The sequence below is a fragment of the Grampus griseus genome (genome assembly GCF_964374135.1).
Source record: "Grampus griseus genome assembly, chromosome: 7".
Taxonomy (NCBI): domain Eukaryota; kingdom Metazoa; phylum Chordata; class Mammalia; order Artiodactyla; family Delphinidae; genus Grampus; species Grampus griseus.
In genome coordinates, this window is record NC_139001.1 from 27881974 (window position 1) to 27899348 (window position 17375).

The following is a 17375-nucleotide window of genomic DNA, read 5'->3' on the forward strand; positions in this document are numbered from 1 at the left end:
AGAATAACTAAAATAAGTTGATTTTTTTTTAAGTTTCTGGCCTCTGATATAGGGATAGCAAATACATTTCCTCTCAGTTCCAGCTCCAGTCAACTATTATGATTATACATGAAGCACCATGCTAAAAAGGGGTCCTGAGAGAGGCTCAGCAAGGAAAGAGTATCAGAAGGTAGGCCAGGAACACAATGGAGCAGTGGCAGACCAACAGATCTTGAGGGCTGACCTTGCGAAGACAGTATGGCACCACAGGCTAATGATCTCTTTGCCCACTGTTTCTCATCCTCCTTTTTTATTTACCTTTCAGCTTGTTCTTTGATTGGTTATTCCACAATGAGTGGACCAAAAAAAAAAGGATTAAAAAAAAAAAGTCATATCAATTGATACTTTCTATCAATTCAAACTAAAAACTTTAATACGTCACTTAAAGATATAATAAACTATGTTTTATAGCACTGATGAACCAGATGCTTTACATTATATGAATTAAATTTAATGTTTACTAATATACATTGCCCAGAGCATACTTCTCTAACATAAAGTTTTTAGTCTGTTAACCTGGTTGTAAGGATGGAGTTAAAATAAAGCAGATAAACTTAAGTATAACTTTTTTGTAACTAAGTATCTATGGATTCTGATTACTAGTTCATCAACTCCAAGACATGAAATTGTACACATTTTAACATCTCTGCAATTAGGATGCATCTTGCAATCCATGTGGTTGTGATCTAAACCTAGAAAAGTCTTTCACTGACACCTTCGGTGAGATCAAGAAAAGTCCCAGCATCACAGTACCTTAGATTCCACGAACGATAATTGTGTTTCCCCTTTTTCCTTATTTTAGTTGTCACTGAAAAGTCATAGTAAATGAGAGCTAGAAGGAATGGTATAAATCTAGCTGAAACCCCTCACTTTTACTGATACATAGCTGAATTCCAAAAAGAAAACAGTCCTAGTTAACAGAGTTCCTTAAGCAATAGAGCAGAGTTTCATGACCCGTGGTGCCTTTCACCACAATTAAGTTTTTTCTGTTGCTGTCTATGAATTCAGAACAAAAGTGATTGCTCTTACCACTCTTGAGAAAATGTACCTATCACCTATGAATTTTCAAGCAATGCTTTTCCTAAATGTTTCTGGAACTGAATGTGTTTCTGCTATAATAGGAATACACATTCCTGAAAACTTCGCATTTTGAACAACTACAAATTAATTAATAGCATTTATGGGAGAAAAGAGGTTGGGGCAGACAACTTAAAACCTATGTAACTTCATATTCAGAGCACTAACAAGAATAAAAATTGGTACCTTGACAGAGAACTTGGGACAGCCCAGACAGGCAGCTCAGTGTAGCTGGAGGTGGCCTCAAGGGAAATTTAAAATGTACAAAAGCAAGTGCAACAGTACAATTGGAAATGAAACTCTGAACAGTGAACGCCTAAGAGCCATCCAGGACCAGGGGTTGCATCTCTCTAGGGAGAGAACTCTTCGAAGAGGAGCTCACTTCTAATTTCTTAAAATAGAACTAAAAGGGTTCCTGCCTTTATAGGAGCTGAGCTGAGGCTGATTTTCTTTCCAGCTGAGGGTTATAATCCTACCACAGTTATTCTGGGCCTCCTCACTTAAGCAAAACCAGACAGAAACTGACACAACTTCCATAGGATGTTATTGTCTTTTACCAACTGTGTGTAAGCTACTCAGTGTTCTAGAAACACGTGTTTTAGTAGAACAGACCGTATTAAAAAATCAGGTATTATCATTGTGAACCTGATAAAGTTAGAGAAATCCTTAAAGTAAATCCATGACCCAGATGGGAAGGAAAAACAGGATTTGGATTGTCACATTTTCTTCATATATTCCCAAAAAGTCATGTGTTGCCTTTAACACTTTGAAACTAAAACTAGTGACAGAGGTTTTGGTAAGCTTCTAAAGTGTGATACATAAAAGCACCTTTTATAATAAATTTTTTAAATGAAACAACAGCAATTAAGTTTGTCTGTCAAATTTAAGCAGCTGGAATGCGTTATAAGAGCTGGCAAGCATCATAGTACACAAACATCCCTCCAGATTACTGTTTCAGTAAGTTCTTACCTGAAGCACAATAGGATCGATGCAAGTAAATTTAGTTTCTTCTCTGTAGAGATACTCAATGGAACACTTCAACAGAAGAATTTTGGGGTTTTTAATAGAAGAATTCATCTAAAAAATAAATGAACAGTTTGTTAAAACTCTGAAGTTTGCACCTTATAGTCCTCCTTCAAGCACAACTTTAAATTCACACTGTTCATAATTCCTCTTAAATAGATGATCTCATTACATTCATATTAAAATACTCTCATTTAGTTCTTTTGTGGTATTCTCTTACTTTTTTTCAAAGCAAATTAGTAGTTTAGGGCTATGCAAAATTCTTCAAAAATTGGCTTCTTTTCTACTAATGCTATTTTACCTAATCTTCTATACTCTTAACTATTTTTTTTTTTTAATTTCTAATGTTGCAAGAAAAGCTATCCAGCCCTGGGTAGGGCAGAGAGGGGCTTAAAGACAGTCTACTCCACAAACTCCCACAAATCAGCAACTCTGAAAGCAGAATTTAACTTTTCTGAAATTCAAGAAGGGTAGATGAGGGAGAAAAGATTTAAAACACCTGCTGAATATATTTTTAATGGAATAAATTTCCAAACAGTCATAAATTTGCAAGCCAAATTGGGTAATAAGAAGTTAAAACAGAAAACCTTAAAGCATATCCTGAAGCAGTGACTCAAATAATATATCCTAACCATGCAGCTAAAGCCACAAGCAGAACAGCCAGGGTCTTGCAATCGAAGTTTCCGACTGACCAAGCTTATCAGGGCCAAACCGGTAAATGGTCCTGAAAACAGTGACTCATCAGCTGGGAAACTACATTCAGGGCTCTTTTAGCAACTACAAATTAAAGACTACCTCTAAATATGGTCAGTGGAGCAAGACAGTCATTCATGCATATGTGTCTACCACACCCACATAACAGTTTTTAATTCCGGAGATGAGCACAACATACCTACCTCTGAATTCAACAAAGACCATTTAATTTGATTTAAAGTACTACTTTGGGGACTTCCCTGGTGGTCCAGTGGTAAAGAATCCACCTTGCAATACAGGGAACTTGATCCCTGGTCAGGGAACTAAGATCCCACGTGCCACAGGGCAACTAAGCCCGCGCGCCACAACTACTGAGTTTGCTGCCTCAACTAGAGCCCGAGTGCCGCAAACTACAGAGCCCATATGCTCTGGAGCCCATGCACCACAACTGGAGAAGAGAAAACCTGCATGACACAACAAAGATCCCGTGTGCTGCAACTAAGACCCGACACAGCCAAAAATAAAAAAAAACTTTTTTAAAAAATATAAATAAAATAAAAAATAAATAAATCTTTAAAAAAACAAAGTACTACTTTGATGGGTAAAATGTTTTAATAAGACTCTATGTAGAAATATGAACTCTGGATCATTGCTATAATATCAAATCCAAACATACTTTTATTTCTCTTTGGTCACTAACAACTTTCAGGAGGCTTAATGACTTACAAAAAAAAATTATTAGACTCTGCTTAGAAAAGAGTGAAAACAGGACTGCAGTTTCTCCATCTAGTTGTTCAGGCTTGAGATCTGCCTGAGGTCTCACTGTAACCAAATCAGGTGGGGCCAGGGTGTCTCTATGTTTAATAAGTTCCCTTAGTGATTCTGAAGCACAGCAAGGTTTGAGAACACTGTACAGATCAATGGTTTCTCAAAATGTGAGAACCCATAAACGACACTGGAAACACCCAGAGTGCCTCCATTAAAAGCAGTCCCAGCCAAATGTGAATTGGGGCAGCCACTATGGAAAGCAGTATGGAGGTTCCTTAAAAAACTAAAAACAGAGTTACCACATGACCCGCAATCCCACTCCTGAGGATACTTCCAGAGAAAACTCTAATTTGAAAAGATACATGCACCCCAATGTTCATAGCAGCACTATTTACAATAGCCAAGACACAGAAGCAAACTAAACGTCTATTGACAGATGAATGGATAAAGAAAATGTGGTACATATATACACAATGGAGTACTACTCAGCCATAAAAAGGAATGAAATAATGCCATTTGCAACAACGAGGATGGATCTAGAGATTACCATACTAAGTGAAGTCAGACAGAGAAAGACAAATATTACATAATATCACTTATATGTGGAATCTAAAATATGACACAAATGAACTTATATACAAAACAGAAACAGGCTCACAGACATAGAAAACAAACTTATGGTTACCAAAGGGGAAAGTAGTGCAGGGAGGGATAAATTGGGAGTTTGGGAATGGTAGATGCAAGCCACTGTGTATAAAATAAACAAACAACAAGGTCCTACTGTACAGCACAGGGAACTATATTCAATATCCTGTAATAAACTATAATGGAAAAGAATATGAAAAATATATATATATGTGTATAAAAAACTGAATCACTTTGCTGTACACTGGAAACTAACATAACATTGTAAATTAACTAAACTTCCTTAAAAAAAATTTTTTTAAGTAGTCCCACCCTTCCCGTACTCACCCCCCAATTCCCACCCCACTAAACCTACTGAATGAGAATTTCCAGGGTTTGGACTTGGGGATCTACATTTTTAACAAGGTCCACAGGTGATCCTGATGCACACTACACTTCGCTAATCAGTAGCCTTCAGAATAAAGTGAGATACAAAGCCTGTGCCTGCTTCCTCGAGCCCCATCTCCTGCCATTTCCCATCTTGCACCTTAGGATCTCAGAGTTTCCTTAGTCCACCAGGTTATTTCACCCTACTCTCTGTGCTAGTGCTAGAAAGAGCCTCAAGGTTGAAGGTAGAGATAAAAGGGGAGAAGGATAACAGAATTCCAGTGATAATTCTGAGCTCAGCCCTATGAGGAAGAACAAAGTTGTCAAATGGTAGGCCTCTGGAAGGACTCCAGTCTGTTAGAAAATCCTGTCTCCCTGAGATGCGGTGGGATGAAGGGAGAAATGATATCAGTGTCCTGTCAGCCTGCTGGTTGGGAAGCCTTCTTCTGTCTGATGAGTTCCCACTGTACAAGTCCCAATCATCATCGGCTCTGGGAGACTCTCCCTCAACCCCCAAAATTTCACCCCTATGGGACACACTGCTAGTCACCCCTCAATGTCCAATCTCCTTTTCTTCCATGATTAAGGTACCCCCAGCTTGTTAGCTTGGCACACAGTCATAGTTTGCTGAACTTCACTGTTGAACTGAATCACATTACCTTTTTATGTGCAATATTCTTGGTACAAACAAACCCATTGACAACCACAGAATCAAACTTCTTTCCACCTGGGATCTAATGAAACAATTAAGAAAACAACAAAATTCAATGATACATCCTTAGAATCCAGTCAAATGAATTCTATTATTTATTATTTATTTCCAAATAAGTACAAAAAGTTCCAGGATGCATTTCTTCCTTTCAACCAATAATCAAAGGCCTCTTAGCATGATCATCAACACTCTAACATACTACCTGGTACTTGATGCCAGATGTCAATTAAGACCACTATTAAGTTACATATCATAGGCAAAAAATACAGGCAAAACTCCACTACACTCTAAATAAAGCAATTACCCACTGCTTTTACTCAGAACACTGACAGTAATCTGTAGGAAGAGGACTTCTCATAGATGACACATCAAGAAGAGGAAGCACGAAAGTTTGGGTTCCCAACTCATTGCAAGCCCAACTTACCCCCCACCCCCATTCACCTCTCACTTCCTAACAGTGGCTTCTATGACCCTTAAGTGCACTGCTAACAAATAGAGCAGGCAGAAAAACTTCCCCCTCCTCACCTAGCACCCCTCCTGGTAATGACCCTTTCAGATTACCATTAAGAGACAAATTATTATCAGGCCCATCTCATCAATTCCTAGCATTAGGAAAGCATTAGCAGAGCTCACTTTTTTGATGTGGACAAACTGACGGACATCCATGTCATCATCCCGGTTCTTGACATCAGGTCGGACTGTCTGAACAACCTGGCAAACTAGTGATACAATGATGTCCCTCCAAGATGGTGACAATGACTCACTATGGAGCAACTGCTGAAGTAGTGCCATCATGTGGTTGTGATTAGCTGAGCTACAAAAATGTTACAGGAAAGAAGTCTGCATAGTTAATACTGCCAGAGACAACAGTTTTGAAGATACAACACAGTCTACAAAGAAATAAGCACACTAATTATGGCTCACAGATGAGATTTTCTTGGTCAATTTTATTCTTTCTGCATATCTGCACCTTAATGATTTTTCACATAAAGAAAATCTGTGAATATTCTCAACTAAGATGACCCATTTAATTTGATTAAACTTTAACACATAAATGACAATGGGGACAGACAAGGACAATTTAGGACACTTTGTTTTATAAGAAATTTCATCAGAACAGGCTTTATTTCCTAAGTAATGTTAGTATTTTTGACTTTCTAAGGAAGAACTATGCACATGCCTATCAAGTCATTGAAGATTATAAAAATGGAGAATTAAAATTAAAAAGCTCACTGCCTTACAGCAACCTCTCCATGGCTTGTTTCTCTCCATTCTCCTCCCTCAGCAGCTCCAGGTTGTTATGATGCCAACCCAAAGGTGTGAAAGGCAGCTCTTTGGATTTTTCCTCAACTCGACGGTTAAATAAGGATTCTAAGTGTAAAATAAGAAATTATCCTTCATTGTCACGTTTTATACCATCTACTCGTAGATTTAGAAATTGCCAACTTAACGTTTTTACATTTTTTAAGTTAGTCAATTCAATTGTTGGTGTAAAAAAAGCAAGGACATGTTTAAATTCGTAAATAAAAAAATGAACTCTGAGTTAGATCATCAATATTCTCAACAGACAAAATCAGAGACAGAAGTGTGAAAAGTAAATTTACATAAGCAACCAGGACTCTCAAGAAAATAATTATAAATACAGCTTCTGAAAAGCAAATGAGATTTTTTTTACACTCTTTTTATTTATTTGGGGACATTAACAAAACGAGGTGGTTTATTTTTCCTATAAAATCACAAACTGAAAACTGCATTCAATAGAAGTCGGAATGCAAGCAGAACATGTGATAGTGTGGGTGCTGAACTTTAAAGAGAAAAGCTCAGCCCTTATATGTCTGAACCAGTACATGACAGTATAGAAAGTCTACTCAGACAATCCTTTTAGTGTTTCTTTTTCAATACAGGAACAAAAGGCTTTCTTTTTAATTGGCAAAACTTTTACAAGTCAGACCTAAAAATTAACTGTAAAGAAACTAAAACACGGTAAATAACAATTTATGTAAAATTTTGTTAATGGATCGAGACCAAAAAAATAATAGATAATACTACATGCTTTGCAAAAAAAGATGCTCACTAAATGTTGAAAAATGTGATTGAATAAATGGAAAGAAAAGAGGTGAGAAATGCTTACAAAAATTGTCAAATCTTTCCCCTCTTAAAGCAAACTAAACAAACAAAAAAACTTTCAACTAAACATTCCAGCAGCTTACACAGTAAAGCAAGTGTCCATGACAAGTGAAGTACAAAAATGGCACATTTCAATTATTTAAACCCCTGGTCTATAAACATCTAGTTGAATCAGATGCTTGGAGGTGGATTTAGAAACACTGCTAAGTTATGACAGCTGCAAGTGGCTGCCTTTGTACCAGTTTGCCCTACCTTCTCTCTTTTATGTGAAACCCTCCCATTATCTGAGGCCTAAGCTGTAGAGTGTTATGGACCAATTAAGTAAGTGTGTCTTCACTCCACAGCAAGCTAAGTAGGGTCACGGTTAGAAAAGGCTTGTACTTTCTCTTGTCTCCAGGGAAATGATCAGCAGAATTAGTTCTTTATCTCTTTATCTCTTCTGTCCACTTGTCTTCCCAACTCCCCAGGGCAAGCAGCATCCTCAGTTGGATGAGATCTGCCTGTAGGCTTTTTGATAAGCTTGACAATCACTGATGATACGTATATCAATACTTAATACTATACTCATGATATAGGAAAGCATAAGCTATTCATGCCTTTAAATGAATAAAATTCAAAATCTATTTAAAAGCTTTTAAACAATTACTTTTCAGATCAGAGACCTTCTTTCAAACCAAGTCCAAGTTTACATTTTTGGTTCTCAACACTCTCAAAGTTACTACACATATTAAAACCTGTGTTCCCATGATACTAAAATAATCAAATACATTGTCAGTACCTAGTCTGCACCTATCAATGTGCTGAGCCTCAAGTATATCCCCATGAACAAAGAGACACCATCCCATGTATAGCTTTTGATAAAATTACCTTTGATGAAGGCGTCACTTATTGAGAGCTGTTGTCCTCCGTTGTCAGAAATCAAATACTCTGCATAGCAGGGAGAGAGGAGAGAGAGGAGGAAGGAAAGGAGAAGCTTATGACTATAACATGCCAGCATAATTATACAGAAAACACACCCACACACGAAGTATTACCCATACTAAACCCATCAGTACACAGCCAAGTCACGAAAACTTTGGGCTAAAATGATGCTTTATAACTTGTTCTGTACACTTCATACTAAACTTGGTAGACTTAAATTAATAACTCAACAGAACCTTGAAACAGTAATGACAGATAATCTTTAACATATCATTTTTCCCTTATCAAAACTGAACTTGTTTATGAAAACTGAGATTGTCAGTAATTTTCATGACAAGCCTAAAAAGTTACTTTTTCTCATGTACAACTGTATTATTTAACAATGAGTTCAGATAGAGAAGCCACCTCATAACACAATATAAGGTGGGGTTTTTTAAATTTCAGAATATAAGCTATAAAATAAATTAATACAAAAGTGACAATGGCAGGGAATAAAGATGTAACTCGTAAGGATTTATATTAGTTTTTAGAGTTTTAATTTTCAAAAATTCTAACCAAATACTTCCAAATAGTTGCTGAAAGGTAACTTCTGAACACACTGTGAATGTGTTCTTTTAGAACTTTTAGAATAGTAAATATATTTCTTACAAGTGAAACTTACTCTTTACTTCCCCATGGCCTTTTCTCTAGGTCTGTGACCAAGCATAGCTCAAATGAGGTTCTTTCTACCGTGCAAATTTAACCACAATGCATTTTAAGCCCTTTAAGGTAAAGGTGCTCCACAAAATTCTTTGCAGGTAGAGTTTATTTACAAACAAATAGGCTTCAAAAGTCAATGTGTCTATAAGCCAATATGCTCATTCTTCAAACAAGAAAGTGGAGGAAAAAATTTAGAAAATTGAAGTGTGCCATGTCAAATACAATAAAATCAAGTATTATATGGACCAGTGAAAACAGATGTTATACTTTATTCCTATACCTCCCGCACAGAAATTAATGTTCAACTAATGTAGAGGCTTTACAAGCTTTACTCTTCATACTAAAGGATATATAGATATATATATAGATATATATATATAAAATTCCAGAAGCGATGGATTTTCCCCATTTTAATATGAAAAAATTTCAAACATACAGAAAATCCTGTATACCCTCCACCTAGACTGAACAATTGTTAATGATTTGCCACAGCTGATTTCTCTCTATATGTGTGCTTTTTTCCAGACCATTTGAAATTATACATATCATGACATTTTACCACTAATACTTCAGCATGCATCTCTTAAAAATAAGGGCATTCTCCTCTATAGCCGTAACATTTACACACTTAAGAAAACTGACAATTTCTTAATATCATTGAGTTAGTCCATATTCAAATTTATCTAACTGTTCCCAAAATGCTTTAATAAATGTTTTTTTTCCCCCTCAAACCTGGATCCATTAAGGTTCATACATTACATTCTCTTTATTCTCTTTTAGTCCAAAGTAGACTTCCTACTTTTTTTTTTTTCATGATATTGAATTTTGAAAGAACCCAGGCCAAATGTCCTGGTGAACATCCCACATTCTGGATTTGATGGATTGTTTCCTCATGGTGCTGTTTAAATTGCTTATACCCCCTGTTTCCCTATAAATCGGAAATTAGGTCTAGAGGTTTGCGGAAGCCACGATTTTCACCTTCTTCTCTAGGTTCTACTTGCTAACTTTCCAAGAATGGTTCAGAATCCTGCATCCAACACAGAATAAAATATATTTTAATTGCATAACTCTCCAAGACAATAATGAAAAATTAATCAAACCAGAAGATCGCACTGTCTCAGTTTTACAAGTTTCTGAAAATGAGGGGTTTGCTTATGTAACATAAAAAACATGACCGGTTTTTTGTTTGTTTTTGCGGTACGCGGGCCTCTCACTGCTGCGGCCCCTCCCACCGTGGAGCACAGGCTCCGGACGCACAGGCCCAGCGGCCATGGCTCACGGGCCCAGCCACTCCGCGGCATGTGGGATCCTCCTGGACCGGGGCACGAACCCGTGTCCCCTGCATCGGCAGGCGGACTCCCAACCACTGCACCACCAGGGAAGCCCGACCAGTTTTTTTTTAAGTATAGCTATTACAATCAATTTTATAAATTCAAATTTCCTCAGCCTTAAAAGCTAGCAGATGATCCCAAAGAAAAGATTTAATAATACCTTTAACTTTAATGGAAAGATAAAAAGCACCCATTCTCATTTTTATTTAAGAGAAATGAAAACCAGAAGCAGAGGAAGTCTTTCACTTCCCTAACTAGGTCACTCTGATGACCTTTATTTTCTGGCAACCAGTGTTCCTTGTAATTACAGTGAAGAAAAAAATAATTTATTGTATCTCAACTTCACAAGAAAAACTCCTGTTAGTATGCTAAAAACTAACAAGAGAGAACTGTGAAAGCCAGAAATGTTTATTAAGGGATTTATACGGTCCTCAAATACAGGCTCTCAAGGTTGCAAATGACCTAAGAGGTCAATCTAATAATTACCTTCTTTCTGGGGTAGGTGGGTATGTGAGTGTGAGTGTGAGTGTGTGTGTGTGTGTGTGTGTGTGTACACATATACAACGTAATAGTACTCAGCAACAAGAAAGAATAAAATCTTGCCATTTCTGAAAACATGGGTGGAACTAGAGGGTATTATGTTAGGTGAAATGAGTCAGAGAAAGACAAATTCTGTATGATTTCACTTATTTGTGCAATCTCAAAAACAAAACAAATGAAGAAACAGAACAGAAAAGAAAGAGAGTTACAGATACAGAGAACAAACAGGGGTTGCCAGAGGGGAGGGGGGTGGAAGGAGAAAAGAAATAGGTAAGGAAGATTAGGGGTACAAACTTTCAGTTGCAAAATAACTAAGTCATGGGTGTAAAATATACAAGGTGGGGCATATAGTCAATAACTATATAATATCTTTGTACGGTGACATACTGTAACTAGACTTAACTGGTGATCATTTCAAAATGTATAGAAATATGGAATCACTATGATGTGTAACAGTTGGAGGTCAATTATACTTCAAAAACAAACTCAGAAAAAGAGATCAGATTGGCAGTTACTAGAGGAAGGGGGTGGGGAAGGGGAAATTAGACGAAGGCAGTCAAAAGGTAGAAACTTCCAGTACTAGGGACGGATGTACAACACAATAAATACAATTAACACTGCTGTATGTCATATATGCAAGTTGTCAAGAGAGTAAATTCTAAGAGTTCTCATCACAAAGAAAAGAATTTTTCCTATTTCTTTAATTTTCTATCTATATGAGATGATGGATGTTCACTAAACTTATGCTGCACACGTTAAACTTACACAGTGCTTTATGTCAATTATATCTCAGTAAAACTAGAAGGGAAAAAAAACAACAACAAGGCATTCTCTAACTCTTCATTATTTTGGACTTCACGTCCTCTTAACAGAGAGTGTTCTTTCCTGGTTAAGATTATCTTGACAGAGGTTAAAAAAAAAAAAAGGTCAATTAATATTGTATCAACTTCTCCAAATAACTGGCCTAATTTTTCTTTCTTTGCATCACAATTTTAAAAATCTTTCCCAAGATATCCTTGGCATTTCCTCCAATCTTCAGTGCAGTCTGGACTTCTGCTATCCTGCCACTTTTCTAAAAGCACTGGGCCCTCTTTCAGACTGATCCTCATATGAAGGTTTCCTCTCACAATTTTTCTAGAAAAAAATTTTTAAAGGTTGAGATCAGAAAGTTGCCAGAGGAGTCATGATGGGTTTTTTTTCAACTGCAGGTGCTGCCCCTTTAATTTTCCTTATAAATGCAGTTTGAGGTTGTACTGTAAAAACGTCATTATCGGAGCCTTCTATTCCCATTCTTCCCCCAACATTATGAAGTTAGGTTTCCTAAAGCAAGTGCCTGACTGTGCTCAGCAGTCCACCTTTTGCTATTATCAGCTGCGTGATGACAGGTCACTTTCTTCATGATTTTCAAAAGTTCCTTAACTTTACAAGAGATGAAATCACCAGCAAGTCAAAAATGTATTTCACACTCTTCTTTCAGCACAATGAAATTGCCAACAGAAGTGTCCAGAGAACAGATATCCTCCACAGATCATCCCACCTCTGAACCACATGTCATTTATATTACAAAAATCCAATATCCTCCATGTGACCACAGTCTACAGTTAATTCTCCCACAAGTGCCACGTCTGCTTCACTGTCCTTTCATACTCACCCAAATGTCTGCCATCATTTTTCCAATTTCTGCTTTGAGGATTCCCATAAAGATGTGTATCTTACTTGTGCTCAATGCTAGTCAGGTCTCCTCTTTTCTCACACCCTCTCTAAGTTTCTATTCTTAAATAAGATATACCTTTTTATTACTATAACCCTTAAATGCCATTTTACCACATCTTGATGATAGTGGCTAATATCAACAATTATGAGAAATCTGTTGTAGAAATGTGAATTTGTTTCCAATTATTTTAGCATAGAAGTTTACATTCAAAAGCTTCTATCTTCTGATAATATTCTGAGGCTCAAAGTAGGCAGCAGCAAAGAATTAGGCAGGAATTTCAGATCTAAGTAAGGAGACAATTCAAATTTAGAGGGCTAAATATTAAAAATTCAAAGTACAGGTGAAATCATGGAATAAATTGCTTCATCTGTAGAATAATGTTTTTTCAGTTACTGTAACATAATGAAATGCCACAGTTACTTATTACTTATGTTTTTTTCCTGTTTTTGGCCGCACAGCATGTGGGACCTTAGTTCCCTGACCAGGGATCGAACCCGTGCCACCTGCGGTGAAGTGCAGGGTCCTAACCACTGGACCGCCAAGGAATTCCCAATTATGTATTTTTTATTTATTTACCTTTACTAATGCCACTTTAGAGCTAAAATTTAAATTTCCTTTTAATTATATCCAACAAAGTAAACATCATCATCCATTTTTAAAGAAAGCATTTCATTTCTATGTACTGCTATGTTAGATTTTAGTAATGGTTTACCTTATTTTTCCTTTTATACCGAATGTCTTTGAATTATTATTTTTCAGTAGACTAAAGCCTCAAATAAGACAGCTAAAAGAATGAATTTGTTTTGTATTAAAGAAGAAACCTTTTTTACAAATATAGCATATGCACAATAAGCATTTTAAATTAGAGTAGAAAGATGTTTTGGAATGTGTGAATGTTTTTCACCAATCTAGTTCAAGCATCTGGAAAGGTTTAGTGGAATACTATGCTACTGGGTAATAGCATAAGCAAATAAGCTTTAAAATATTAAATGAAGAAAGAGAAATGAATAGAGCAGAACATCCATGTTATAAATGCAAAGAAATGCCACCTTGGAAGTTGCACATTATGCTAAGGGAAAAGCAGTCAGATGTAGTTTCCTGTTAAAGACTACAAGCTTTAAACTGGGTGTGGTGGTACTGAGGTAGAAAACAAGAAATAAAAGGAAACAGAACCAACCAAAAAAAAAAACAAACATGTGGGGAAGAGGTGTGGGGAAAATGAGAAGGGGTGGACCAAAACCCATACCAAATCCCCTCAGCCATAGGGGTCAGAGGAAGCCAGAAGGACAAGCTGGCTTGAGATCTCTCCAGCCTGTGTTTGGATTGCAGATGGTGACTACCTCCTACCTTTTTGGTCAGCAGGGTGAGGGGGCACATGTGGGTACTTGGAGGGCTTCTTGATATGGAAGTTCACGTTGTCCAGCTCCACGTTCAGGCTGATAGAAGCGGCTGAGTCACTGTCCACTGTGGACTGGAAACTGCTTACTGATGTGCGCTTGCTAGGACTGGCAGAATCTTTTAGTGTTGGGGAGGGGAAAGAAATATAGGGAGAGGAGGGGAGTAAAAATGGGTTTCATCAGGGTATTGGAGGAAAGGAGAAAAATGTTTTTTTTAATATACAAGCCCAATGTGCAATACCAAAATGGATACAGTATTTTCATGTACTTCTGTGTAGACTTAATAAAATTTGAGCAAGTTAAATATAAAATGAATTTTTAAAATGAAGAAATATGTTGGAGGTTCTGCAGAGAGAAGGCCTGATATCATAGTGAAGAGGTGAGAAAGTTGTCTACTGCAATATTAGCTTGGAGTTATTTTTAAGCTGCTGCAAACTAAAAACTACGGCAAAATCTGAAAACACCAGTAGCCTAACAAGTTGGTTTAAGAAAATACTGTATCTAGGACAAGGATTGCTATCAGATGTTGTTACATTTAGTTGGAGCCATAAATCTTAAAAGTAGGACTGTTTCAACTACATAAACAAAACACTCATTTTATCATACGTACACAGTAATGATTCATAAAAACTAAAATGTCAGAAAGTGAAACTCACTGGTCAAATTATCGTCACCTTCTTCAGCTATCTGCTCTGTGTCGCTGTCATCAAACTTTATGTCTTTAAACCAGGATGGCTCAGAGTGTCCTTCCACAGAGTTCACTGAGTCACTGTCCGGAGAAGGGGTCTCGGAAAATTCTGTACTCTGAAAGGGTCAAGACAGGATCCAAGCAATTGACCCTCAATGGCAACAATGTTGAAGCTGTCACACTACAAATAAATTCTAGCCCAATATTTGTACAAGGCTAACCACTAAATAAATTTATGTAAAAATAAGCAAATTAATAAAAGCTAAGTTGTAAACCAGCATCATGCTGGCAACTCCACTCTTACAATTATAATATTTATGAATCAGTAAGCTTAAAGGCAGCATATTACGAACAAAACATAATATACAGATTTTATAGTGTTTCATTTCATCTTTTATTCCTGAGAGTAAAGACAGCTTAGAATTTATCCTAACCCTGTGCCAACATCCTGGAAAACAACTGTTAGATTTTAACACATAACACCACACTAGTGTTTTGGGTCATTTGTCTTTTCTAATCAATCACTGATTTTTCAATTTTAGTTCACAAAGGTGTTACTGAATATTATTTATATCAAATTAACATAAACCAAAAGTGAAAGTATATCTTTTTTAAAAGTTCTATCTTTAAGTAATTTCCAATTTCCTAATTAAAGTAAAAAAATAAAAACCAGAAAAGAGAATATTCACCGTTTTACCATTACTATACATTTGAATACTGCTATAGAATCAAAATCTACTGCAATGGTACCATTAAGTTTTTTCAATTATTTTACTATATATACTCCCTCTTAGTCCTAGAACTACAGACATAGTAAAACTGAAAACCACTGAAGATAAATGACAAGCAACTACAATATCACAAAGCCAAGCCTAAGAGAAGCCACACCAACTGAATAGTGTTTGATTCCAATGGGTTTTTTAATCACCACTACCTATCAAGTAAAAATGTTTAACTTTCCTCAAATGGCAGGGAAAACATGTTAGAAAAGTGTATCTTTGGGTAATTCAACTAGTTTTTATTCCCACTGATGAAGAAGACTTGGCAACAAAGCTCACTATACTCCCATTGGCGGTACCACTGAACACTACCTGCAGTGGTCTGTACAGCGCATACTCATCCCTGAAGAGCTGGTCGTGATGACTGACACAATCCAGCCAACGTCCATCCACCATCGCCTGTCCAATTGCTATAGCTTGTGCCCTGAATCAAGACCAAGAGAAAAGAAAACTTTTAAAAGTCAGTCGGAATAATTTTACAAGTACAAGATGAGACACAAACTGAATTTTTTTTCCATTCTAATCAGAGTTGGAATTTCAAATGGTCCTTGGATAGGTGAGGGATAAAACAAGAGAGACTTAAGCTAAATTAAAAGATCTTCCCATGTACCATAGTAAAGGAGAACCAGTCCCAAGAAAACCTAATTTCAATTACACAAACATTTACAAGTACTCAGTGCATGCATACCCCTGTACTTACTAGGAGTAAAAAGTGTTGAGAATAGCATGGCTCCTGTCCTCAAGGAGCTTACAGTCTTTGATGAGAAGACAATACCAAATATTATAAATATAGATATGAAATGTATATCTATATATATACACGAAATAGACACTTATTAACACATTACATTTATATGGCAATGTACCAAACACATTAGCCCATATTATTTCATTCTCACAGCTTCTTCATAGGATCACAAATTGTCCTCATATTAGAGCTGAGAGGTCAAGTCTCTAAGAGATTGAATAACTTGACGAAGGGCACAAAACTAAAAAGAGATACAACCCAAACTGGAACCCAGGGCTTCACTGCTTACAGCTGTTTCTTCTCTTCCTACATACTTGTTTCTTCTAAGCAAGCAGAAAAGCCAGGTGACGCATTACCCTGAAAGGCAACAAGACCTGTCTGTCTCTTTCTCACAAATGATTTGTGAGGCAGGGTAGGACACTCCAGGTGTGGTTAATGGACCCAATTCTCAAGACAGGTTGAAAGTTCAGATTAGGGAGCAGTAGCAGGAGAATCTACTGTGGCCTTAGGATCTAGCTGCATTCCCCAATCCGGCTTAACTAGAGAGCTCTGGGCTTTGGGAATTAACTGCACATTTCTGCTTTTAATAAATAATGTGAACTGTGACCCCATTTGGCTCCTTGCATCTATTCTTTACTCATTACAACTCAGAAGGGAGGAGGGTTGAGTAATTAGCACCCCAAACACCAAATGCAGAAAACAAGCAGCACCCCACTCACAAAGAAATTTGCTCCCTTTATATCTACATGATATGTCATTAAAAATAAATTCATAAATAATATCAAAAAGTCTTTCTTAAGCTCCATTACCTTGTAGCAATGTGTCCATTTCGGATTAACCAGTTGACTAACTCCTTTCCTACAATGCAGTTGGGATGAGTTCTCAGCCAGTAGCGGTGATCCTGAAACTCCATTCCGCTACTGTGATGGCAGATTTTTTTCCACAGGTCTTTTAACTGAACACTGTCCTGAAATCACATTATGAGGAAGTAATTACTCCTGAGAGGATGCTATATACCTTTTCAGACTGCTTCTTGTGATTTTTAGATTCATAAAAGGAAACTCAATTCAGATTTTTTTGTCATAGCTAACTGACATGATTTAATAGA

The 17375-nt window shown here is 36.8% G+C and overlaps 1 protein-coding gene across 3 annotated transcripts in view; it reads right to left on the reverse strand.

Annotated features, from left to right (window-relative positions):
* PIKFYVE (phosphoinositide kinase, FYVE-type zinc finger containing) overlaps nucleotides 1-17375 on the reverse strand; it is a 77456-nt gene that overhangs the window by 33985 nt on the left and 26096 nt on the right. For all 3 annotated transcript variants that reach the window (XM_082657669.1, XM_082657670.1, XM_082657668.1), the window contains exons 10-17: nucleotides 17077-17234; nucleotides 15832-15943; nucleotides 14709-14856; nucleotides 8318-8377; nucleotides 6565-6694; nucleotides 5957-6137; nucleotides 5271-5345; nucleotides 2086-2193 (exon numbers count right to left, since the gene is read on the reverse strand). In XM_082657669.1, the coding sequence (XP_082513795.1) occupies nucleotides 2086-2193; nucleotides 5271-5345; nucleotides 5957-6137; nucleotides 6565-6694; nucleotides 8318-8377; nucleotides 14709-14856; nucleotides 15832-15943; nucleotides 17077-17234 (972 nt within the window). The remainder of the gene's footprint in view (nucleotides 1-2085; nucleotides 2194-5270; nucleotides 5346-5956; nucleotides 6138-6564; nucleotides 6695-8317; nucleotides 8378-14708; nucleotides 14857-15831; nucleotides 15944-17076; nucleotides 17235-17375) is intronic.